This window comes from Perognathus longimembris, chromosome 1, assembly GCF_023159225.1.
Source record: "Perognathus longimembris pacificus isolate PPM17 chromosome 1, ASM2315922v1, whole genome shotgun sequence".
Classification (NCBI taxonomy): Eukaryota; Metazoa; Chordata; class Mammalia; order Rodentia; family Heteromyidae; genus Perognathus; species Perognathus longimembris.
The window spans coordinates 55861224-55884926 of record NC_063161.1 but is presented as its reverse complement, the minus strand read 5'-3'; the positions used below and the strand labels follow the sequence as shown (position 1 = coordinate 55884926).

Sequence of the window (23703 nt, the reverse complement as noted above, 5' to 3'; positions counted from 1 at the left end):
GTTCTAATGCCCACCCTGATTTCCTCCTTCTGTATCTAGATGTGTCCTTTAGATATCCTTGTGTTAAAAGCATGGTCCCCAGGAGGGTACTATTAGAAGGTGCTGGAATCCTAGAGAAATTGGGCCTAGAGGGAGATCTCTCCATCCATTCGCTGCAAACACTTGCTATTAGTTGCAGGTTTTACTGGTCATTCAGGAAGTAGGTGGTCTGCAAAAAGTCACCCGTGTGCACCATGACTTCTCTTGCAGAGGTCTAAGTGGTCACAATCTACTGGATTCATTTATTCCAGGTAGGAAGCTCTGACCCATGAGAAGTGCAGTGCCCCAGAAAGCAGGCTTGAATTGACAGGTTGGCCCCACTCCTCTCTTTAGCGCCACCTATTGGTTAAGTCAGGTTTCACAATCATCTCCTCAGCTCACCCTTCTCAATAGGTAGAAGGGTTGCTTACTTTTTGATTATGAAATACCTAGTCTTTTTTCTTTTTTCCAATCCTAGGACTTAAACTCTCCACCTGAGCACAGTTCCTGAGCTTTTGTGATCGAGGCTATCACTCTACAATTTGCACCACAGCTCCACTTCCAGTTTCTTTTGGTAGTTAATTGGAGATGAGGCTCACAGACTTTTCTTCCGGGGCTGGCTTTGAACAATCATCCTCAGATCAGCCTCCTGAATAGCTAGGATTACAGGTGTGAGCCACTGGCACCCTGCTGAACTACCTACTCTTAACTATATGTTTTTATTGATCATGTTTTTATTTTATTCCTTTTTTATCACAAACTGGTCCTGAAAAGATATACTTTTCATTTAACTTAAGTTTACATCAGAAATTGAGCATTGATACAAACAAATCCAATAAAAAATCTTTTAGTTATTTTTATTGTTTCTTTAATAGAAAACCATCAACCTTAGTCTTAAAGGAATGGGGGAAAGATGAGAGAAGGAGGCAAAGAAAGCCATGGCTCTCCAGTTTGTCTTCTGTGCCAGCTAGCTTTGGAAATTTGTTTTACAAAATAGTGCTGTCATGGATTCTAACTGGTTTCTTGTCTCCTCTCCACTATACACCACTGCCACCATGGCCCTCTAGTGGAGAAGCAAAAGTCTTTCTTATTTCTCTCTCTCACACACACAAGGTGTTGGAAACAAGGGACACCAGGTAGGAGGGGAAATGAGAAAGTTTGTTTTACTTCTTTTATGGGAGCTTGAGCTCAAAGCCTAAGTACTGTCCCTTAGCTTTTTTGCTCAAGGCTGGTGCTCTACCACTCAAGCCACACTTCACTTCCTTAGGGTTTTTTTTTCTGGTTAATTGGAGATATGAGTCTCATGGCCTTTCCTGCCTAGGCTGGCTTCAAACCTTGATCTTCTGAGCTTAGCCTTCTGAATAGCTAGAATTACAGGTGAATTCCTACCAGTACCCAGCAGACTGTTCTTTTACTTTTTTTTTTTTTTTTTTTTTTTTTGCCAGTCCTGGGCCTTGGGACTCAGGGCCTGAGGACTGTCCCTGGCTTCTTCCCGCTCAAGGCTAGCACTCTGCCACTTGAGCCACCTCTGGCCATTTTCTATATATGTGGTGCTGGGGAGTTGAACCCAGGGCTTCATGTATATGAGGCAAGCACTCTTGCCACTAGGCCATATTCCCAGCCCCCAGACTGTTCATTCTTAAGCCTGGCTCATTCAGAGGAGGTATGTGGAAGCTTTCAAAGCAGTCCCAGGAAGCAAGAGTGCGACCAAGAGGGATAAGAGAAGATAGGAGGGTGAAGTTGGCACAGAGAGAGAGAGAGAGAGAGAGAGAGAGAGAGAGAGAGAAAGTCAACAGGAAAAGGCCAGAGGACCACATTTGTGTCTACAGAATCAAGGACTAATGCAAAACAAATAAGAACAAAGCACCATTAATGTGTACTTTCCAATATTTTTTTTATTTTTAGTATCAATTGATGTTTTACAAAATACAGAAGTGTTTGACACAGAATAGCACCATTGTGTAGGACACATAGTTCCTGTGCCCGGCACCTGTGAGGGGGGAGGTCTTCTGGCCTGGGCTGTGGGCAGTCACTCGGGGGGGGGGGGGCGCGTTTGACTCACTCCAGTTAATTTCCTGCCTCTGCTTCCACCCAAGGGTCTTACAGGAAGACAATAAATAAATAGAACACCAAAATTTTTCTTTTGCAGTCTGCCCAGTTCAGGTCTCTTAGAAAGAGGGGAAAAACGGTTGGAACTGTGAAGTTGGGATGAATGGACATCAGGTCAGGTCAGCCATTCAGTGCAGAATCCTAGGGTGACTGAGATTGGAAAGTACTTGGGTCCTTTGGGTTTGCAATGGATTGTGTTTGTTTGTTTGTTTTGTCTTGAGTCGGGTTTTACAAGAAGCAGACAGGTCCTATGTCCACACCAAATTCCTGCTCGGGCCCTCCAATGTCCATGGGTGCAATGTCAATGATGGGGAGACGTGAGGTCTTCTGTGACCGGTACTCGATGACAGTCTTGCCCCACTTACCAGTGTGTTTCTAGGGACAAAGAGAGAGCACGTTACTTAGTAGATGCCTTGCGATCAGTGCTGGCTGCTTAGGACACCCAGCGTGAGCAACCACAGTGTGTGGGACGCTCCCCAGACACTTCCAGGGCTTGTCAAAATCTCCTCTATCTTCCTGTCCCCTGCTTTTTCTGCCCATGGCAAGCTCCTACTGGTGATCCTCAACTCTCTCTCTCTCTCTCTCTCTCTCTCTCTCTCTCTCTCTCTTCCTCCCTCCTTTCTTCCTTCTCTTCCTCCTTACCTCTTTCTTTCCCTTTTTCTTCCCTTCGCTTCTCCTCTCACATGCCATTACACAAGCACTGCCACAGGAGTTGCTGAGCATGCTGCATAGGGCTTTATTTCCCCTGAGCCAGGATCCGGACATTCTGATAGTCCCTCTCCCTCACCTGTCACTCAGCTCATCTCAGCATGCCCCTCCCACTCAAGCCTCTGATTATCCTATCAGCCGCAGGACTAACCCTCAGTCCCTGCCCACCAGACCCTGAGTAGAGAGCAGTCCAGACACCCCTCACTCACCGTGCAGCCATCCTTCAGGGCTGTGTACGTGAACCTGCTGTTGCCCTCAGCCCTCATCTCTACATCATTGGAGCCCTGGATGAGCAAGGCCTTCTTGAGGTTGCCAGCGGCTTCGTCCAGGTAGGCAATGCTGTTCTTGCAGTGGTAGGTGATGTTCTGGGAGCCCTCGGTCGACAGCAGGCGTAAGAAGGTCATCTGGACATTGGCGGTGTTGGGAGCCAGGTTGTCATCTCCATAGCTGAACTGTGAGGACAGAGAGCCAGGTGTGAGACATGGAAGCCAGCATTGGCTGAGATCAGGGACTGCAGACAGACTAGCTGTTCAGGGCTCTGAGGAGCTTGAAGTTGGTGCAGGGGTGGCAGAGAGCTAGGAAGATATTTTGCTTCCATGGAGAGGGGCAGAAACTCAAATGGACTTCTTTTCTAACTCTAAATGGAGAGAAAAATATTTTTCCTCCTCTTTCCTTCCTCTCAAGACAAAAGGAAAATGGGAGGAGAATGTGCAGGAGATAGCTAAAATCATCCAAGCAGAAAGAAGAGAAAGTTCAAGGAGTAAGTTCAGCCGGAAAGCACCCAGATGCTCACATGGAAGCCACCATTGATGTTTTCTCCAAACCAGATGTGCTTCTTTTCCTTGCTCTTGCTGCTCCACCAGTTCTTCTTGGGCACACTGGCTGGGTTGGGGTAGACACAGGTCTCGCCTGTCTCCATGTTGCAGAAAACCTTCATGGCATCCAAGGTACAGCCCTGATTGGGGTCAATCCAGTAGTCTCCTGCAGGGAAGAGTCAGGACTCCATTAGTCTCAGAGTCAAAGGCCAAGGAAGGCTGAACTGGGCTGGCCAGGAGAGTTGAGGGGCTACAGGAAAACCAGGGAGTAAGGAGAGCTGGTCCCCTGAAGGGAGGGGAGATGGAAAGACACAGGAAAAAGAAAAAGAAAAAGACCACCTAGATGGGCAATTTAAGGCTAAAAGCCACAGCTGGCCTAAACCAAAAGTTGCAAGAGCAGCGACCCCTGCTGGGTGGAATCCAGCCTGAAGTCCCTTCTGCCATGGCATGACAAGCACCAAGGCTGCAGCTATTCTGATGTGGGATGGTGCAGCAACCATCTACTAGAACCTTCCAGATCTGTTTCTGCCTTGTACTAAGGATGTCTTTACTTTGCTGCTGATGGTGGTTGGGCTTCGTGGGCTGACTTTCCACACTCCAGGGCTAGGGACCCTGTCCTCTTAGACTCACCACTCTTCCACTCTGGATGGCAGAGTTTCAGGTCGCGGCAGGTGCGGGCAGGATTCTTGCGGGAGCCCTCAGGACTGCGGATGCTCTCAATCTGGTTGTTGAGTGACTTGAGTGTAGCATCTACCTCCACGTCATGCTGTCTCAGGGTACCAGCTGCCTGATCAGCTCGCATGTACTGCAGGGGGTCAGGGCCCTTCTCTCTCTGGCCTAGGCCAGCAAAGGCGGACATGTCAATGCCAGGGCCAGGGGGACCTGGAGGACCAGGGGGTCCAGGATTTCCAGGAGGACCCTGCAGCAGAAAACCAAGAGATTAGCCAGCCAGGTGGAAAGGAGCCCCATCAGAGCCCATCCCCATCTTCTAGAGTGTATTAGCAGATCCTCTTTCCAATCCTGTGGTCGGGGCTGAAACCCCTTAGTAGTTTCTTCTTTTTCTTCCTCGCCCTCTTTTCTGTCTCTCAGTACCAACTGTGGACCCTCTGACCTTCTGAGGAGACTGCAGGATGAAGGATGCATACTGATAACACCCAAAAAGATCCCTGAGCTAGGTGCTGGTGGTTCACACCTGTCATCCTAGCTACTCAGGAGGCTGAGCTTGAAGGATTGCAGTTGGAAGCCTGCCCAGGCAGGAAAGTCCATGAGATTCTTATCTCCAATTAAACACCCAAAAGCCAAAAGTGCCTCAAATGGTAGCGCACTAGCCTTGAGCACAAAAGCTCAGGGACAGCACTCAGGCCCCGAATTCGAGCCCCTAGACCACACACACACACACACACACACACACACACACACACACACACACATCTCTGAGTACCAGGAAGATGCTGGGAACATCTCAGACAGCATGGAAGGAATCAGTATACTCACAGCAGGGCCAGTTTCGCCTGAGCGTCCACGAGGACCAGGAGGCCCAATGGGGCCAGGGATTCCATTAGCACCATCTTTGCCAGAGGGACCCACAGGACCAGGTGGACCCTACAGGCCAGGAGAGAGAAGGGAGGGTGATTAAAGAATGGGCCTTCCGGGCTGGGGAGCCATTTGGCTGGATAGGTGGCCATCACCATCATGGTAGCACCAGCTACTCTGTCCTCATTTCCCCTTTCTCATTTCTCAGCCATCACCTAAATTTATAGTTGCTCAAGAACATTCAGTGGGCACCATGGCTCCATGGCTCCTCTCTTCCTAAACTCCTATTTGTCAAACTCAGTATTTGATACTTAAATTCATTGGCTAGAGTGCTACCACCTGAGCCACACCTCCAACACCCCTAAGCTCCTATTTGTACAATCTGTTAGCAGGGTTCTAACAGCAAAGCTGCCTTTCTTTTCATCACCTGTGACTTCAGGTACTTCCTCGGGTTCTTCCTGAGCCCTGTCCCCTCCCCCCATCTCCATGTCACGTACCCTAGGGCCAGAAGGACCAGCAGGACCAGAAGCACCTTGGTCTCCAGAAGGACCCTGTGTGGAAGGAAGTAACAGGTGTCAGCTCAGGCAGACTTAGGGATCCATCCCCTGTGGGAGTGAGGAGCAGGTGTGTCCTCAGCCGGCCTCCTCTTCTCTCCCCTCTACCTCCCTGGGAGAACCTAAGAGTTTCCAAGGATGACCCCCCAAGATGTCTTAGCCACAGGGGCAACTCAGGAGGGGCATTAGACAGCAGGAAGACTTGGCATAGTGCCCCCCAGTGACACTTACAGGAGGGCCCGGAAGACCCTGAAGGCCAGTGAAGCCACGATGTCCCTTCACTCCCCTTTCGCCGACCTCTCCAGCTTCTCCTTTGTCACCTCGGGGGCCTTGGGGGCCCTGGGAACAGGACAGACATGGACTGGGTTAGTTCAGAGACAGAAGAAAGTCTCTGTACCCCACTTCGTAAGAGGGGCCACAGGGTCCTGGTAGCCCCCCAGCCCTGCCCTGGGTGAGAGAGGGGACCCAGCACAGTAAACAATGATACTCACAGGGATTCCACGGGCTCCAGCTGGTCCTGCGGGTCCCATGGGGCCTTGTGCACCCTTTGAGGGCAGAATGAGCAGAGTGTCAGAGAAAAGTCAGGATGGCCCTCCTCCACATCTTTCTTAGGGTTGGGCCCCAAGGCTGCTGCTCCTCAGGACTGCCCCTTACTCCCTGCATTCAGGGAAGTCTTCTTCTGGCTCCCCGTATTAGGTCAAGAGGGTGGGGAGGTGCAACCCTGGAGGTCTTCTGTGTCACTCCGCCACCTGCCTCACCCCTGACTTTACTGAATTGGGGATACTCACAGCCTCGCCTCTGTCTCCCTGCTTTCCAGTTGGGCCAGCAGGGCCAGGAGAACCAGGAGGGCCAGGGGCTCCAGGAGCCCCCAGGGCACCAGTCTCACCACGGTCACCCTATTAGGAAAGAGGTCTCAGGCTTGGAGAACATTCCAGATGAAGGTTTCCAGAATGTGACAAGGCAGACTCCAGCTGTTAGGTCCCAGCACACAGACATGGGATACTCACCTTCACTCCAGCGGCGCCATCTCTGCCAGGGGGGCCATCAGCACCAGGACTGCCCTGAACAGAGGGAAATAAGAATGTGGTTAGGGCTGTTCCCTGCACGGAGCACCTCTCCCCAGCCAGAGCCACCCCAGGGTGGGCCCCTGCTTACCTCTCGTCCAGGTTCACCTGCAGGACCTGTCAGGCCAGGAGGCCCCACAGGACCAGGAGGACCTCGGTCTCCAGATGCGCCAGGGGCACCCTGCTTGCCAGGCTCACCCTGGAAGGACAGAGACAAGGATCTTTGAGTGTCCATCCTAGCATCCTTGCCCAGTGCTCTACAGCCCCCTTCAGGGGATAGGGACGGCAAAGGAGGCAGTTTCTGAGCGGGTTGTGTGAGTGGAAACTTCAGGACAACTTTTTTTCCCCATCCCAGAAGCCACTGCACCAGTAGCACTGGGCTAAGAGCCTCCTGTGCCCAGATATGCACAGTTGAACCAGAGGGAGGACCGTCCCTCACTCACCGATGGGCCAGGTAGCCCAGGGAATCCTCTCTCACCACGCTGCCCAGGCAGACCAACAATGCCCCTCTGACCAGCCAGACCCTGGGGACCTGGAGGACCATCAGCACCCTGGGAGAGAAACAGCAGGTGATGAGAAGTGACAAGACACTGGCCAGACAATGTACCCCCTCCCCCCACACACAATATGGTAGGATAGTTTTCTGCACAGTTATCCTCCCCCGGCCCTCAGTCCCTCCCTCTGCCCACTCTGTGTCTGCTGAGCCCAGGAGTCTCTCACAGGCCTGGCAAAGGACTTACAGAAGGACCATCGTCTCCAGTATCTCCCTTCTCGCCAGGGGGTCCTGCAGGACCTTGGAGGCCGGGGTCACCAGCTCTGCCAGGGGCACCGCTGTCTCCTCGTGCACCTTTAGGGCCATCTTTTCCAGAAGGACCAGGAGGACCAGGGGGCCCAGGGTTGCCCTAGAAGGAGCAAAAATTTAGCCTCACTCTTTCCATCCAAGCTGCTAAAACCGCTGAGGCTTCAGGGACATCCGGTACCCCCACGGGGACCTGCTGATCTCCTCACATTGATCCAAGCTACCTTTGAGACCTCTTCTCCCCTGTGAGAGCTCTGGGCAGTCAGCCCTGCTCTGCCAGGGCCCTTCCTGTCATAGTGGAATCCTTCCTGCTTGGCTCACTTTTGTCCTTAATTCTCCCTTTCTCAAGGAACAGCTCTAACACTGCTGCTGCAACCTCAAGCCTTCTGCTCACCCCAGCCCCCTTCCCGCTGCACCTCATGCTGGTGAGCTGAGTGACTCTCCCTGTTTCTCCTCCCTCAGTGCAACCCCTACGAGTCAGGCCTGGGGTTCGAGAGCTTCCTTACGGAGATGCATCTAGGTGCATAGAACATGATCAAGAATGTGTCTCCCACACATTCTTGTGTAAAAGGAAGGGCTGAATATAATACTTCCATAATACGATGAAATACAATGCACCTAAATCTTGCCAGGTGCTGGTGGCCTGTGTCTGTAATCCTAGCTAATCATGAGGCTGGGATCTGAAGATCACAATTTGAAGCCATCCTGGGCAGTAAAGTCCATAAGACTCCAATAAACTACCCCCTCAAAAAAGCCAGAAATGGAGCTGTGGATCAAGTTGGTAGAGTGCTAGCATGGAGCAAAACAAAGCTCGGGGACAGTGCCCAGGCCCTGAGTTCAAGCCCTCAGACTGGCACCCAATTTTTTAAATTAAATAATTAAAAGAACACGTCCCAGTTGAGGGAAATCATGCTAACCCTCCCTATCCACTGAAGGAGCGGAGCCTGAAGTCAGAGGGTTGAGCTAAGACCAGCAAGGAAGATTGCATGTTCCCACCCTTTCACTCAAGCTGCCTACAGGGTTACAAGTTCAGTGGCCAATTCCTCACTTCTCCTAGAGATAGGAACAGGCAAAGAGAAAAGGGGGCTTAGCCTACAGCTCTCTCGATCCCACTGGGGGTGTGGTTCAGATGAGTTCACTCCTGCCTTGGCTTTCTGGGCCAAGAGTAAGGCAGACTACAGCAAGCAAGGATACTTACATTAGAGCCTGGGGGTCCAACTCGGCCAGCAGCTCCGGGGAATCCAGTGGCTCCCTATGGAAGGAGAAGAGAACCCCTAAATATCCTACAGCCTCAGGAAGGTGGAAAATCAAACTGGTGGCCAGGAAGTTAGTGGTTTTTATAAATCTAGTCATACTTCTTAAATGTTTAGTGATTTTGAAAGAACTCTTGCAGGACATTTTCCTAAAATCATAGCCATATATCATATATATGTATATATAAAACATTCACACACCTATGTGCAAATGCTCCTTAGCTTATGATGTGGTCATGTCCTGATGACCCCATTGTAATGAAAATAATACAAATCAGAATTCACTTAAGGGCTGGGAATGTGGCTTTGTGGTAGGATGCTTGCCTGCATGCAGAAGCCCTGGGTTCGATTCCTCAGCACCACATAAACAGAAAAAGCCAGAAGTGGTGCTGTGGCTCAAGTGGTAGAGTGCTAGCCTTGAGCACAAAGAAGCCAGGGATAGTGCTTAGGCCCAGAGTTCAAGCCCCAGAACTGGAACCAAAAAAAAAAAAATTCACTTAATACACCTCACCCACTATGTGTCACAGGAACACAGTACACTAGACATATCAGCTGTGTAACCTCATTATTGTATCATTGTATGCTAATATGTAACCATCTAGATTCCATCATCATCCTAAAATATCCAAGATTAGTCCATTTTTATCATGTTAGGCCAGAGTGAGATCAACACACCCAATGTGAGCTGTCTTGATGTAGACAAGGCTAGATGACAATGGTTCTAAATGCTTGTATTTATTAAATGGCAACATTCAAAAACACATATCTCCAGTCATTGACTTGGGTATACTATATTGGATGCATAATCTACAAATGATCTGCTTTATTTTATACCTCACAAAGACTATGGCAGAATTAGAAAGAATAGTTTTTCTGATCAAAAATCAAGGAAGAGGGCTGGGAATATGGCCTAGTGGCAAGAACGCTTGCCTCCTACACATGAAGCTCTCGGTTCGATTCCCCAGCACCACATATATGGAAAATGGCCAGAAGGGGCGCTGTGGCTCAGGTGGCAGAGTGCTAGCCTTGAGCGGGAAGAAGCCAGGGACAGTGCTCAGGCCCTGAGTCCAAGGCGCACAACTGGCCAAAAAAAAATCAAGGAAGAAAGATGATTGGTTGGAGTTTATGAATTGAAAACTCTTCACACATTTTCTATGATGTCAACTTTTTCTTCTGTGACAAAGAAAATGTACCCAGCTCTTGCTATTTCACAATTGATTTATGAATATTAAACTTTGATAAAAACATTGGTTATTATGAATAAAAATAAAACAAATTGGTGAGTCTGGAGGGGTCGCCCCAGAGGTGGAGGTGGGCAAAGGAAGGTGGGCATGACAGCAAGAGCGAGCTAGAACAATAGGACAGGCCCTTCCAGGCCTGGCTATGGAATCAGGCACCTTGACCTCCGCCTGTAGGGGCTGCTCAGTGCACTCCAGTGAAGTGAGAGGCCAGGCCTAGGGTTCGGGGGCTCCCAGGATGAGACGGTCTCCCAGGGGAGAAGGGAGACCTCTCTCCCACCTTGGCTGAGGAATGGCCTTAGGCTGGGGCATGAGCAGGACTAAGAAGAGAGGAGGTGGGAGAGTGCTGAGCAAGGCCCTCAGGAGAGCCTAGGACCAGGACTCCTTTGTGGGGTGGGCTAGTAGGAAGAGGGGTCTCACTTACTGGGGGTCCTTGGGCTCCTCGGGCTCCTTTAGGACCAGTCACTCCAGTAGGACCCTGGGAAGAAAAAAGAGAGACAGTGAGAGCAGGTGGCTTAGGAGTCCAGTGGGCTTCTGGCTAAGCCCCATCAATGGACTCCTGAGGCTTCCTGCAGAAGGTGCCCAGGTAAACCTGTCCACCTCACCAATGGCATCCAAGAGCCAGTCAGTCCCATGAGGCCCCATCCTGGCCTCTCACCTCCCCCAGCTGCTTGTTTCCAGTCATCTGTGGTGAGTGGAGATGCAGTCTGTACTCCATCCATCTGTCTACCCCTGTACCCCACATACCACACCCCAGTGAAAGCTCTTCCCACCAGCCAGCAGTAAGGGTGACCTCTAAACTCCTAGCCTTCTCTGCCTGGCTAAATCTGCCTAATGTCTCTGGCAATCCTCTGCAGAAGCTCAGCTCTACCTACCTGAGGTCCAGGTGCTCCAGATGGACCCTGAGGGCCAGGAGTACCAGCATCACCTTTCTGTCCAGCTTCTCCTTGCTCACCCTTGGCACCAGGTTGGCCGTCAGCACCCTGTAACAGGAAGAAGGGGCAGATGAAGGAGGCACAAGCCACTCACTCATAGTTCTGCCAAAAAGAAAATGGCCAGAGATTCTGTGTGTGTGTGTGTGTGTGTGTGTGTGTGTGTGTGTGTGTCTGTCTGTCTGTCTGTCTGTCTGTCTGTCTCTACCCTGGGCCTCCAAGTTTGATCTGAGATGAGACTGGTATATTCATATTGGAAACATGTGAGAAGGACAGGGGAGAGTCTATTTTCCTCTGCTACATGCACTCTCCTTTCCTACCTTCCCTGGGGAGGTGGAAATGGGGTGACAGATACTCACGGGAGGTCCAGCAAATCCAGCAGGTCCAGGGGGACCAGTCTCCCCACGTTCACCCTGTGAAAGGAAGTTAAAGAGAAGTTAATCCCTGTGGCATGCCTGCTCCTGTGCCCACCAGGGAAGTCAGAGCTCTCTGTCCAGCCCAGCCTGTGTCCAGTCACCCCTGTGAGGGAAATTATCTGAGCCCTAAAGAAAGAGACTCAGGGTGACTCAGGGCGGAAAGCCTTCCTGGGCTGAAAGGCCCTGATTTCTGATTGCCTCCCGGGCCCATATGACTTTTCCTTGGCTTTCCTACCACTCTCCCACCCCAGGCCCAAAGAGCAGGGCTGAAGGCAGAAACAGCTTCTAGGTTAGGAGCCCAGGACCAATCCAGCTCAGAGACACAGATACTCACCGGGGCGCCACGAGCACCAGCACTTCCACTGGGCCCAGGAGGTCCAGCATCTCCCTAGTTGGAGGTAGAGGGAATCAAGGATTAGTGGTGGGGAATCAGACTGGGGTTCTGGGAATAGAAAGGAGACTGGGGTCCCCAGCCCCTTCCAAGCCTGTTTTCTCCTCTTTGTTTTGGCCACTTCTACAGCCTCTTTGCAGCCGTTTGTGTGTGTGTGTGTGTGTGTGTGTGTGTGTGTGTGTGTGTGTGTGTGTGTGTGTGTGTAGGGAGGCTTGAACTCAGGGCCTCTTGCTTGTCTTTTTCCCCCCTCAAGGCTGTCAGTTCACCACATCAGCCATACCTTTCTGGTGGTTCATTGGAGAAATGAGTTTTTCACATATTTCTCTACTTCGACTGGCTTTGAACATGGATCCTCAAATCTCAGTCCCTTGATTAGCTACGATTACAGGCATGAGCCACCAGCACCTGGCTTTCTTCACAGCTTTTTTACTCCAATCTAGCTGCCCTGCTCAACAGAGCCCACAGTCACAGGCTCCATTGTTGAGGACACATACACCCCTCAGCTGCTGCCCCAGGGGCAGGAGGATGATGGTGCAGGGGGAACAGGCCTGATGGGGACTGAGGAAGCTCAGGCACAACTCACCTTCTCGCCATTGGCACCCGCTGGGCCAGGGGGACCGATGGGACCAGTTAAACCCTGGAGGGAGAGGCAGACGTGAGAGAGGCAGGGAGAGTGGAAACAGGACACGGGGCTCTGCAGGACTCTAGGGACCCCATACCTAGTTGAACCCTTCCAGGGTCCTCAGAGCTTCTGAGACCCCAGGTTTGGTTTTGTTTCATTTTTATTTTCTTGTGCCAGTCCTGATCCTTGAAACTCAGGGCCTGGGTGCTGTCTCTTCTCTGCTCAAGGCTAATGATCTACCACTTGGATCACAGCTCCACTTCTGGTTTTTTTGTAGTTAATTGGAGATACGAATCTCATGGACTTTCCTGCCCAGGCTGGCTTTGAACCAAAATTCTCAGATCTCCTAACTGGCTAGGATTATAGGCGGGAGCCACCAGTACCCTGGTTTGGTCCCCAGGTTTGACAATGAAGTCCCTGTGGTTTTCCAGTCCCCTCCTCCCAGGGTCAGTCTCCCATGGGACCCTCTGTGCCCATCCTCACCCCAATCTCCAGGGCCTACAACTGGCAGTCACTTACTCGTCCACCATCCTTTCCAGGGGCTCCCTCTGGGCCTTTCTCACCAACATCACCCTGGGGGAAAAGAAACCAGACACTTCAGGGGTGCGCTCCAGAACCTTTGCCAGCTTAGCCCCGCTTGGCTGGGGCCTTAGGGCTCGGGTTCTGCCTGTGGTCTCAGGGCAATTGGCAAGGAGTTCACAGGAGATGTAAGGGTGGGAAGAGAGCCTTGAATGGGGAGGGTCTCCAAGTTCCTCAAGGAGGTCACCAGGAACTTCACCCCTGGGTAGCAGGAAACGAGGAGCAGGAGGTTGGCAGAGTTGTGGTTTGAGGAAGAGACACGCTAACCCTGGCACGTACCCTGTCTCCTTTGGGTCCAGCGATACCGGCTGCTCCTCTCTCACCGGGCATTCCTTGAAGACCTGGAGGGCCCTGAGCCCCAGGGGGACCAGCTGGGCCAGATGCACCCTACAGGAGGCAAGAGGAGTTTGTGGTGGACAAAACCTCTCCCAGAACCCCAATGTGTGAATGCTAGGAAACCAGCACACCCTTTTTTCTTCTTTTCCTCCTGCCCAGACCTTGGCAGTGCCATCTATGTGATCTGTCTGTGTGTCTGTGTACACGCGCACACACACGCACATGCACATCCATCCTAGGGCTTGAACCCAAGGACTGAGCTCTATCCCTGAATTTTTGTGTTCAAGGCTGACACTCTTCCCACTTGTGCCACAGCTCTACTTCCAGCTTTTTGGTGGCTAATTGGAGATAAGTCTCATAAACTTTCCCAGGCTGGCTTTGAACTGTGAGCCTCAGATATCAGCCTCCTGAATAGTAAGAATTACAGGTGTGAGCTTTGAGCACCCTGCTTTGGTTCCCTCTTTCATTCACCTCTTTTATTCTTCATTCCTCCTGAGCCCCCTCCCTTTGCCTCCAGGGTTCCCTGGAGCTGCCCAGAAAGACCCCTGCAGGACAACTCCACCTCACTTACTTTGGGACCATCAGTGCCAGGAGTGCCAGGGAGGCCACGGGATCCTTGAAGGCCCTGGGCACCGGGAGAGCCTCGTTCACCTGGGAAACCTCGCTCACCCTGTAGCAAAGATCACCAAGGAGCAATCAGGCAACAGCAATTGAGAGGAGGCCAAGGAGACAGGGAGGGGAGCGAGGCCCCAGGACCCCCAGGGAGGGCTGTGGGGTTGGAAGACATGAACAGATCCTCACGGGGAGTGCTCAAGGACATTCCTCACAATGGCCAGTAAGACACTCACCCTGGGACCCACGAGGCCAGGGGCTCCAGCTTCACCAGGAATACCCTAGATGACAAAGATGGATGTAAGAATGGAGGCTGCATGTCCTACCTGGCATGCCCTCCCTCCCCCAGTGACACCCCTTCAGCAAGGGTTGAGCATCCTCCAGGGAGTAAATGAGCTCAGAATGTCATCCGTGGAGAGCTGAGACAGGTGGGGGACATTCCCACACCGCACATGGCTCTAGGTGCCCTTTGCCCTCATTTCCTAGATGCCAGCCAAAAAGGTTGCATGCTCAAGAGCTTTGTGCTCACCTGGTCACCTGGTTTTCCACCTTCACCTGGAGGGCCAGGAGGGCCTGGAAGTCCCTGGAATCCAAAGTGATATGTGTTAGCCAAGGGGTGAGTGTGTCCCTAGCCCCTAGTGAAGCACAGTGCAGATACACCTACAGGAGGCAGCCATGACAGCCACGTAGAGGAAAAGCTCACAGAGGGAGATGTCCCATGAGCCTGGCAAGCTCTCAGTTCAAATGCAAAGATGAGAGAGAGAGAGAGAGAGAGAGAAACAGACAGATAGACAGACAGAGACAGACAGAGAGAGACAGAGACAGAGAGAAAGAAGAAGGAAGAGAAGGAGGAGGAGGAGGAGGAGGAAAGAAGGAAAGAAGGAAAGAAGGAAGGGAGGGAGAGAGAAAGGGACAGAGGGAGGGAGGGAGGAAGCCATGGCTCAGAGATAGAGAGCCTGCCTAGCAAGCTTAAAGCTTCAAGTTCAAACCCAAGTACCAAAATTAAAAGAAAAAGAAAAAAGCCCTCCATCCATGGTGTGTCTGTTGCCACCAGAGAGCTGTGGGCCTGGGAAGGGACTGGACAAAGAGTTTGATCCAGCCACCTACCTGGAACCCAGATGGCCCAGGAGCTCCCTGCTCGCCTCGTTCGCCAGCAGGTCCCTGCAGAGGAAAAAATAAAGGGGAGGGGGTACGCTGAGCCACTGCTCCAGAGACCCTGTGTGCCACATCTGTAAGTGCCTCAGTGGTCCGCAGGACCGACAGAACAGATGCCTGCGCTGTCCCGCCTCTATGGACATGCATGCCTGCTCCCAACAAACCACCAGGGCCCCACTGTCTCCAGGATCATCCTGTTTCCATTTGGGATGACTCTGGTATCCTGGATCAGCCCAAACCCATGTCTGTTAGGTCCCTTACTGATGAGGTTCCCTGCCTCTACCAACCCCTGCCCACAGGGTCAACCCAGAGAGGCCTAGGCAGTACTTACAGCAGGGCCGGGGGGCCCGGCAGCACCTGTCTCGCCATCTTTACCAGGAAGACCCTAGAGGCAGAGGAAAACATGATATAATGACATTATACTTTTTTTTCCAGTACCACAGTTCCTAGGCATTAGGCAGATGCACTTTTGGACACAGGATTTCCAGCCTTCCGGTGAGCTCCATTTTCACCACCATTTGCTCTGCCATCAATGACTTTTTCCCTCAGCTTTCCCCAGATCCCTTTCCTGCTGCTCCATAGCAGCCAGAGGCTCCCTGGGTAGATGGCAAAGGGACCCGCCTACCATGGGCTCCGCCGTGGGAATCCAAAGACCGCAGTGACAAAGGCCAGCCTATGTCCCCTGTAGACACCCAGCCTGCACCAAGCCATAGGTGATGTGTGGGGCAGGGTACTCACCCTAAGACCAGGAGCACCAGGCAGTCCCTTCTCACCAGCTTTACCAGGCTCACCCTAGAGAAACCAGCAAAAGATGATGAGATGGAAGGCTGGGAGAGGGGTACAGTAGGCTGGGAGATGAAGGCCTGAGGCAGTCAACTCTCAACCAGAATCTTTAGTGTCTAAAAGCAACCAAGCCACCATGTACTGCCTTAGGGTACAATGCTATACGGCTGTGGTATCCCAAGCCTCTAGCGGGCCCTGGGTCTCCCACATTAGATGTACTCCCACAGGACGTGAAGGCCAGAGCTACTCACAGCACAAAACTCTCATTAATCCCCATCCCCGGGTTAACTGTTCCAGATCTAGCCCTTTTTCTTCAAGGAGCAAGCAAGGAAGTAGTACCACATCAAAAGGAACCAGAAGAGCAAATAATCACTTACATTGGCACCCTTGGGACCAGGGAAACCCATGACGCCTGGCTGCCCACGAGCTCCCTGAGGACCCGGAGGTCCAGGGCGACCATCTTCACCAGAAGCTCCCTGAAAGAGAGGATGCCATGCTCAGAACATGGAGCTTCTGACTACATTCCTTAGCCATCTAGGACTGACCACGGCTATGACTAATAGCACACACCACACACATAGGCCCATATGTCACAAGGCACCGCTAAGCCCAGAAAGTCCACCTTGAGACTGCATGCTAGCCATTGCCTTTCCTCCTAGAAGAGGAGCAATGCATGAGAGGGTGGCATGTTTGAAGTTTTCAACAACTTCCCAGGATGCACCTGGCTCCAGAATCTACTATCTCAAGATTTACATAACTCCCCCCACCCCGCCTTCACCCTAACTCCTGTCTCTCTTCCCACCGCCTCCCAAAGGACATCACCCTCCCAGCACCCCTGGGATGATGGACTTACAGAAGGACCAATTTTTCCTTGAGGACCAGCATCACCAGGGCGACCAGTGAGACCCTTTGTGTGAGAGAGAAAAGAGAGCAGTGTCAGGGACAGGTGCAGGCTACACCATCCTCGCAGCAAGGATTGGAGGGAGGGTGCGGGCAGGGAGGGTCTTGGTATCTTCTCAGAGTCTGAAGCCAAGAGGAATAGCAGCCTCCCTACTTACCCGGGCCCCAGGAAGGCCAGGTTCTCCAGGACGGCCAGGGTCACCATTGGCTCCTTTGGGGCCAGCAAGGCCACTTGGCCCTCGCTCTCCAGGGGCTCCCTACAGCAGAAGAAACAAGGAGTCGGTGGGATGTCCCCTAACTGGAGTTCAAGGAGAGGCCCGGTCCCACTTTTTTCCCCACTCACCTTGGGACCTGCCAGACCATCCTGACCTGGGAAACCTCGGTTGCCGGGAGCACCCTAGAGGACAAGGAGGAAGGAGTCAGTGAGGGACAATGGCTTCTCAGGCCTGGCAAGAGCCCCACCCAGAATCCAGGAGTCCATCCATCTACCCACCAGCTACAACCTCCGTGACGCAGCAGCTGCCACCTGTGAGATTCAAAGCTGTTCATTTCTTAGACCCTTTCTCCACTATTCTGGGAAGGCGCTCACTGCTCTGCATCATCTACATAGCCTAGGACCCTAGTAGCTATTCTCCTGGTAGTGAGTGGAGAAGAGAGGAGAACACTGGCCAGCGAAACCTTGGCAAGACCCCAGAGCCATAGGACTGTACTTGTGACTTGAGCAGCTCCTTATCTACTTACTCTTTCTCCAGGGGGACCAATGGGCCCAGCACCACCAGGTTCTCCACGAGCACCTCGTTTGCCTTCTTCACCAGCAGGACCAGGGGCTCCCTGGGGGCCAGCAGGGCCCTAAGGATGAACCCAAAGAAAGACAGTGGTGAGTCTTCACCTGGCCCTGGGACAAACACTGGCACTTGAACACACACTGGGGCACTTGGGTAAAAGAGAGGACCACAATAGGGTCAGCCATGAAAGAGCAGACACGGCCCAAGAGAGAGAAGTGGTGCAAAATAACAGAAACTAATCAATCTGGAAGCAGCTCTCTGGGGTCCCAGCAGTCCCTTTAAGCTCCCTCCTCTGGGAACAATGGGAGAGGGCCTGGATTAATTGGAGCATGGACTGGGGCTGAGGGATAGATACTCTGTGCCCTAAAACAGACAAAGGGGAGATAAGGGTCTGAAGGGTAAATACTCACAGGTTCTCCTTTGGGGCCCTGTTCACCCTTGAAGCCAGCAATACCAGGTTCACCCTAAATGAAAGACGGAGGCAGGGGCTCATCCTGGGTTCTTTCCCCTGAGCCTGCCCACCTCCAGCAGCCCCGTTAGAGATGCCCTCACAGCATACTGGGTGAGTCGGGGCAGGAGGGCTCAAGGAGGGCACTGGGGCACTGCAGGAATGCAGCCAGAGCTCTAGAGTTTTCTTTGGGCTCTTACCGTCTGGCCCTTGGGGCCCAGAGGACCAGTTGCACCTTGAGGACCGGGAGGGCCACGGGGTCCAGGGAAACCAGGAGCACCAGCGATCCCAGGAGCACCCTGGCAGCATGAGCAGAAGGAGGCGTGTCAGAAGAGGACACCGGGGCAAGGAGGGGCCGAGCTCCCCTGAGGAAAAGGCCCTGAGGCAGTACTTACAGCAGATCCTTTAGCTCCAGGAATGCCATCTGTTCCAGGGTTACCCTGAACAAGAAGATGGGAGGGGAATCATGGTGAAATAAGCAGCCATCAGTGATCTTCAACCCCCTCCCAGCCCTCCAGACCCTAGTTCAGGGGCTGGGGGACAAGTGGCATCCCTCTCAGGGCTGTTCCTGCAGCATGCTTCAAGGAGAAGCAGGGGAGGGAAGGAGAGGGCTGAGGGCAGTCATTGAGCCCAAATAAAAATGACTGGGGACACACCCCTCAGCTATCAAGAAACACCAAGATCACAGGTCTTAGACTCCACACCCTCCCCAGCCAAAGAAGAACTTCACTTACAGAAGCACCAGCAGGCCCAGGGGACCCAGGGTTGCCTGGTTCACCTCGAGGACCTTGAGCACCTTCAGGACCCCGGGCACCTGTGGGGCCGGCTTCACCCTGGAAAGAGAGCAGGATTAGGGAGAAAAAAAACCACACACCTTAAAGGGCCAGCTGCATGAATGGCTCTGCATATGCTCCTACCCCTGAAGGTTCATGCCTGGGTATTCACCCCTGCCTTCTCTATCTTCACCCTGGCTGCATACACAATGGCACAGTGGCCTGCTTAGTTTTAGCAATGGGCAGTCTGAGGGCTCTGCCAGAACTTGACAGAAAGGTCTGAGTTGGATTTGAACCATGGAGCCATAAGATAATGCACAGATGGGCTCCTGCCTCCTATTTTCTTTTTCCTCCCTCCCTCCCTCCCTCCCTCCCTCTGTCCCTCCCTCCCTCCCTCCCTTCCTTCCTTGGTCTTGAACTCAAAACTGGGTGCTGTCCCTTAGCTTTGTTTCTCAAAGCTGGCACTCTACCACTTGAACGGCAGTTCTGTTTCTGCATTTTCTCTGGTGGTTAGAGATAAAAGTCTTATGGACTTTCCTGCCTGGGGTGGCTTTGAATGTGATCCTCAGATTTCAGCCTCTTGAGTAGCTAGGATTAGAGGCATACACCATCAGCTCCTGGCTTATTTTTCTATACAGTGGGGAACAGAGGCTAACAAAGGTGAATGCGCAGTCACTTGGCTTTCTGCTTCCTGTGGCAGCTCCAAGCCTCAGCTTTGCTTCTGCCTGGACCCTGGGGCATCAGCGTGGCCTCAGGCCCGGGGCTCAAGCATATTTGAAGTGCCAGAAAGTCAGAGCAGAAGCAAGCTGGGACAAGTACCCTCATACTACTTTTTACTACTTTAGCTGTGGTCTCTGGCAACACTTTGCAAAAATTGCTTCTGCTTTCTTATTTTATTTTTATTTTTCCTGAAAGTTACAACTTGCAGACTCTGGTTCTCTCCACGGAATCCCCGGGGAAGGGCTACTGACCTGGAGAGAGGGCAGAGCCTCCTCAGGTTTCTGCTCAACATTCTTGCTTCCCTTTTGTAAATTATTATTTTCTAAAGGTCAGGCCCCCTCACCTTCAGCTGTCCCTCTTCACAATGGGTCTCTTCACCCAGCTCCCGCGGGGGGGCAGGGTGGGGGGAGGGCTCCAACACTGTCTGGTTACCATAGAAACCCCCAGGAGGGGAAAAGCAACCTGATGCCAGTGACACATGGAGGCTCCTTATTCATTCTCAGGGACACAGGAATCCCTCCTGGGCTAAGGGGCCTTTTCCCTGCACTGGCTGGCCTCCCACTGGCCTCTATTAATCCTTGGAAGAACTCCATTCCAAAGGCTTGGAAGAGCCCAGCAGCCAAAGTGAAGCAGAAACAGAGGGGACAGAGAGAAACAAGGAACTGTCCCTTTGCCCCAAGCTCTCTTCCCCTACCCATTTTCCCCTGCTCCTCCTGGGTCTGCCTAGCTTTTAGATTCTTCTTCCCTCCCCTCCCCGTCTTCTGCTGCCCCTGAGGTCTCATCTCTATTGTCATCTTCCCCACTCTGACACTGTAATGGGACCGCCAACCTCTATCATCGCCATCTTACAGCCAGCCAGCCAGCCAGGGAATCTGGGAAAGCCAGTTTTTCTACCTTGCCTCAACAGAGAGTCTCAGTGAAAGGAGTGAGGGACCACAAGGGACCGGAGATTTCCCCAAGAAAGGGAGGCTCCTAGCAAGGAGAACAGGAGTTTCTCAACACTAACTTGAGAAGCAGGGCACATACCTTAGCACCAGGAGCCCCAGGAAAGCCAGGACCACCAGCAGGACCGACAGGACCCTGGAGAAAAGAAGGGGTACAGAGGTGAATGCTGGATCCAGGTAGACTCTTTCCAGTCCCCCCAAAGACGACACTTCCCACCCCTACCTCCTTCCTCATTTTGCTCTATGTCCACTGTGGCTAGTAGTTCCTGGGTACAGATTCCTCCCCCCCCCCCCCATTGCCTGCTGAAGGAGCTCTAGAAAGATGCCTTGATTTGCCTCTCTTTACAAGGCAAAGAAAAATTCTAACCATACACATGATGAGAATGGATGTACTAGGACTCAAGGCTGGCATTGAGACACATCTCCACTTCCAGTTTTTTACTGGTTAATTGGAAATGAGTCTGACAAACTCTTCTGCCTGGGCTGGTTTTGAACCATAATCCTCAGATCTTAGCCTCCTGAATTAGCTAGGATGACAGGTGTGAGCCACTGGTACCCAGCAGGATCAGGTGAGAATGGACATTTCTTTGATTTCCCTTCTCAAAATGACTGTTTCAAAAGGTGGCTAAGAAAAAAAACAAAGCTCCAAAGCTTCTTATGTATCAGGGCAAGAAACATCCTTCTCCTCCTCCCTTCTAGTTGGGGCAGTTGCTTCTGCAGCTGCCCTAAGCATGGTGTAAAGCCTGCAAACTGTGGGGCTTGCTTAACAATACTGAACAAATGACTGCAGTGCATGCAATATACTTACTGGAGGCCCAGCAGGGCCTGGCTGGCCATCATTGCCCCGGGCACCCTGTAAGAAAAGAGGAACAAAGCAAACAATGTGAGAGGCACCCACAGGTCCAGATGTCCCTCTGCTGCCCACCCTAAAAAAAATGGAGGATTCTGTGCCAGGTGTCCCTGGACTAGGAGAGGACAAGGTATAAGCTGCAGGAGAGTCCACTGCATGGACCCTTGAGTCATCTGTGCAGGTAGGTAGTCAGTAGGCTGGCTCTCCTGGTTAACAAAGCTTAGGTCATTTCCCAACATCCCATTATTTCTGAAACTTCAGTTGAGACCTCAAATAGCCCTAACTTTAAGGCTGTGTTATCACTGAGATTTTGAACTGGATGAAAGGCTAACAAAATAATAGCTACGAAGCAGCCCAACTCCAGCGTTTGCTGCCTGTGCACAGGCCTCGTTACCCTTCATGGTTAAGGCTGGGTTAAGATCTCCTCCATCTTGCCTCGGTGCTCTGGCTCAGATAAGCTGCTCTTAGGGAAAACAAAAATACTTGCATTTTCCTCCTACTGCTCCAGAAAGCAGTTCCATGAGGGATTACAGGGCCAAGAGCTATACCTGAGATTTTGCTCAGGCCTGGGAGACTTGACTTTGCAGAGCAAGGAAACATTGCCAGTTCCTTCTCAATGGGGTTTATGCTTTGAGGCTTCCTTCAGTTTGTGGTAAGCACTCCAAGGTCCTCTTTCAGGGACCCAATAGGATCTAGGAAACTATACACCAATCCAGGAGCCATCAGTCTGGATACAGCTAGGCCTGGGATCTAATCTAGGAAACACAGGAGACTAGGAAGGGACATTTCCCCAGCTGAACCCTGACTACTGGTTTCTGCCCCTCCTTGGCAAGCAAAGGAGAAGGGGAGAAGGATGCTTTGCAGGAGTTCTGTCAAATGGCTGAGGTCCATTTGTCCTCACTGAGATTCTCCAGATTAGCGGTCATTGGGAAAGCAAGAGAAGACTGAATTGAAGAAATGGCAGAGGAACCATCACCCCAGTATTCCTGCAGCCTTTCTGTGCTAGCCTGGCTGCTTCAGGAAACTGGGTTCCTGGGGAGGCCCTGGAGCATCCTCTCTCCAGGGCTTGGCCTGAAGAGATCCAGGGCTGGGCATGTGCAGAAGAGAGCTGCCTTGCCCCAAGCCAGGGTCCTGCTAATCTGCAGAAGTGCAATGTTTCTGCACAGCCCCAATGCCCTCTCATCCTCCTCTCACATAAAGTAGCCCTGAAGCAAGGCACTTTGGCAACTCTGACTGACCAATAAGACACAAAGTTTGCTTGTTATTTCACTCATCTGCTATACGGGCAAATTGCTGCCAAAGAGATGCATGGTCTAAAAGCAGCACCATGGAATGAAATTGATTTAGCTCGGCCAGCCCTGAAAGGGCTGAAGGCAAGGGAGGCTCTGAGCTTGGGTGGCTGGGTGTGGAAGCAAGGCAAAGCATAATCTTCCTAAAACAGGGCTTTTATCAAGTCGCTTACCTGGCCAAGCACCTACAAGATCTCTCTATTGCCAAAAGATCCAAGCTAACCACCTCCAGGGGGCACCTGGGCCCTCTTCTGCCTGCCAGTCCACTCACTTGTAACTTCCCCTATTAACTAGAAGTCAGCAGAGCCAGAGGCTGCACAGTACCAATGGTGTTAAGCTAGTTAACTTTTGTGCCTCAGTTTCCTCTTCTGTAAAATGGGAAGAAGACTAGAACTAATCTAATCTATAGGCATCTGGCGGCATCTGGTTTGTAGACGACTTACCGCAGCACCAGCAGGACCGGTCCGTCCTCTCTCACCAGGCAAGCCGCGGGGACCCTGGAACACACACCAGCACAGCCCAAAGCATAAGTTGCTTTGACAGTGCTCTCTGTGATGACTTCTACCTAAGGCCCTGCCCCAATGCAGGTGAGCCTGCTACACCCAGGAAGCAAAGACAAGAAATTCCTTGTGGTGCTTCCTTCCCGGCCCAGCTACCATGCTCAGTAGCAAAGCATGCTATTTTCTTCCAGGCAGAATCCATGGGTGCTCTCTTACTACCTCTGGGGAACCTTGTGACAGGCATCGCTGTGTCTTATGATAGAGGGGCTCTCCCAAATGTTGAGAATTTTTAAAAACTAGAGCATGCTTAAGTGTGTGACTATTTCCTAATTCAAGGAAAAGCTGGTAACATCTTAAGCCATCCATCTCCTACATGCTGTTTTTGCTCATCATCAGATTAAATTGACAACATTGAGCATGAGCTCTGCAGGAAGGGAGCGTGAATGTGAGGAGTGCAGCTGTCTGCCAAGTGTTAGGAACACAGTGTGTCCGGTGGCCTTTCTGGAGTAGTATTGATACTCACCATTGGGCCTGGAGAGCCGTTGTCACCAGGAGAGCCACTTTCACCCTGGGGGGA

The 23703-nt window shown here is 51.9% G+C and overlaps 1 protein-coding gene across 2 annotated transcripts in view; it reads right to left on the bottom strand.

The window, feature by feature from the left end:
* Positions 1-2355: 2355 nt before the first annotated feature.
* Col2a1 (collagen type II alpha 1 chain) overlaps positions 2356-23703 on the bottom strand; it is a 33400-nt gene continuing 12052 nt past the window's right edge. For both annotated transcript variants that reach the window (XM_048350819.1, XM_048350827.1), the window contains 40 exons: positions 23650-23694; positions 23070-23123; positions 21296-21340; positions 20570-20623; positions 18785-18883; positions 18446-18490; positions 18251-18349; positions 18013-18066; positions 17559-17666; positions 17161-17214; positions 16976-17074; positions 16771-16824; positions 16295-16393; positions 15873-15926; positions 15466-15519; positions 15087-15140; positions 14509-14562; positions 14216-14260; positions 13939-14037; positions 13311-13418; positions 12972-13025; positions 12414-12467; positions 11774-11827; positions 11383-11436; positions 10967-11074; positions 10516-10569; positions 8799-8852; positions 7542-7703; positions 7245-7352; positions 6893-7000; positions 6745-6798; positions 6526-6633; positions 6229-6282; positions 5969-6076; positions 5681-5734; positions 5145-5252; positions 4281-4569; positions 3629-3816; positions 3045-3287; positions 2356-2502 (listed from right to left, as the gene is read on the bottom strand). In XM_048350819.1, the coding sequence (XP_048206776.1) occupies positions 2356-2502; positions 3045-3287; positions 3629-3816; positions 4281-4569; positions 5145-5252; positions 5681-5734; positions 5969-6076; positions 6229-6282; positions 6526-6633; positions 6745-6798; positions 6893-7000; positions 7245-7352; positions 7542-7703; positions 8799-8852; positions 10516-10569; positions 10967-11074; positions 11383-11436; positions 11774-11827; positions 12414-12467; positions 12972-13025; positions 13311-13418; positions 13939-14037; positions 14216-14260; positions 14509-14562; positions 15087-15140; positions 15466-15519; positions 15873-15926; positions 16295-16393; positions 16771-16824; positions 16976-17074; positions 17161-17214; positions 17559-17666; positions 18013-18066; positions 18251-18349; positions 18446-18490; positions 18785-18883; positions 20570-20623; positions 21296-21340; positions 23070-23123; positions 23650-23694 (3540 nt within the window). The remainder of the gene's footprint in view (positions 2503-3044; positions 3288-3628; positions 3817-4280; positions 4570-5144; positions 5253-5680; positions 5735-5968; positions 6077-6228; positions 6283-6525; positions 6634-6744; positions 6799-6892; positions 7001-7244; positions 7353-7541; positions 7704-8798; positions 8853-10515; positions 10570-10966; positions 11075-11382; positions 11437-11773; positions 11828-12413; positions 12468-12971; positions 13026-13310; positions 13419-13938; positions 14038-14215; positions 14261-14508; positions 14563-15086; positions 15141-15465; positions 15520-15872; positions 15927-16294; positions 16394-16770; positions 16825-16975; positions 17075-17160; positions 17215-17558; positions 17667-18012; positions 18067-18250; positions 18350-18445; positions 18491-18784; positions 18884-20569; positions 20624-21295; positions 21341-23069; positions 23124-23649; positions 23695-23703) is intronic.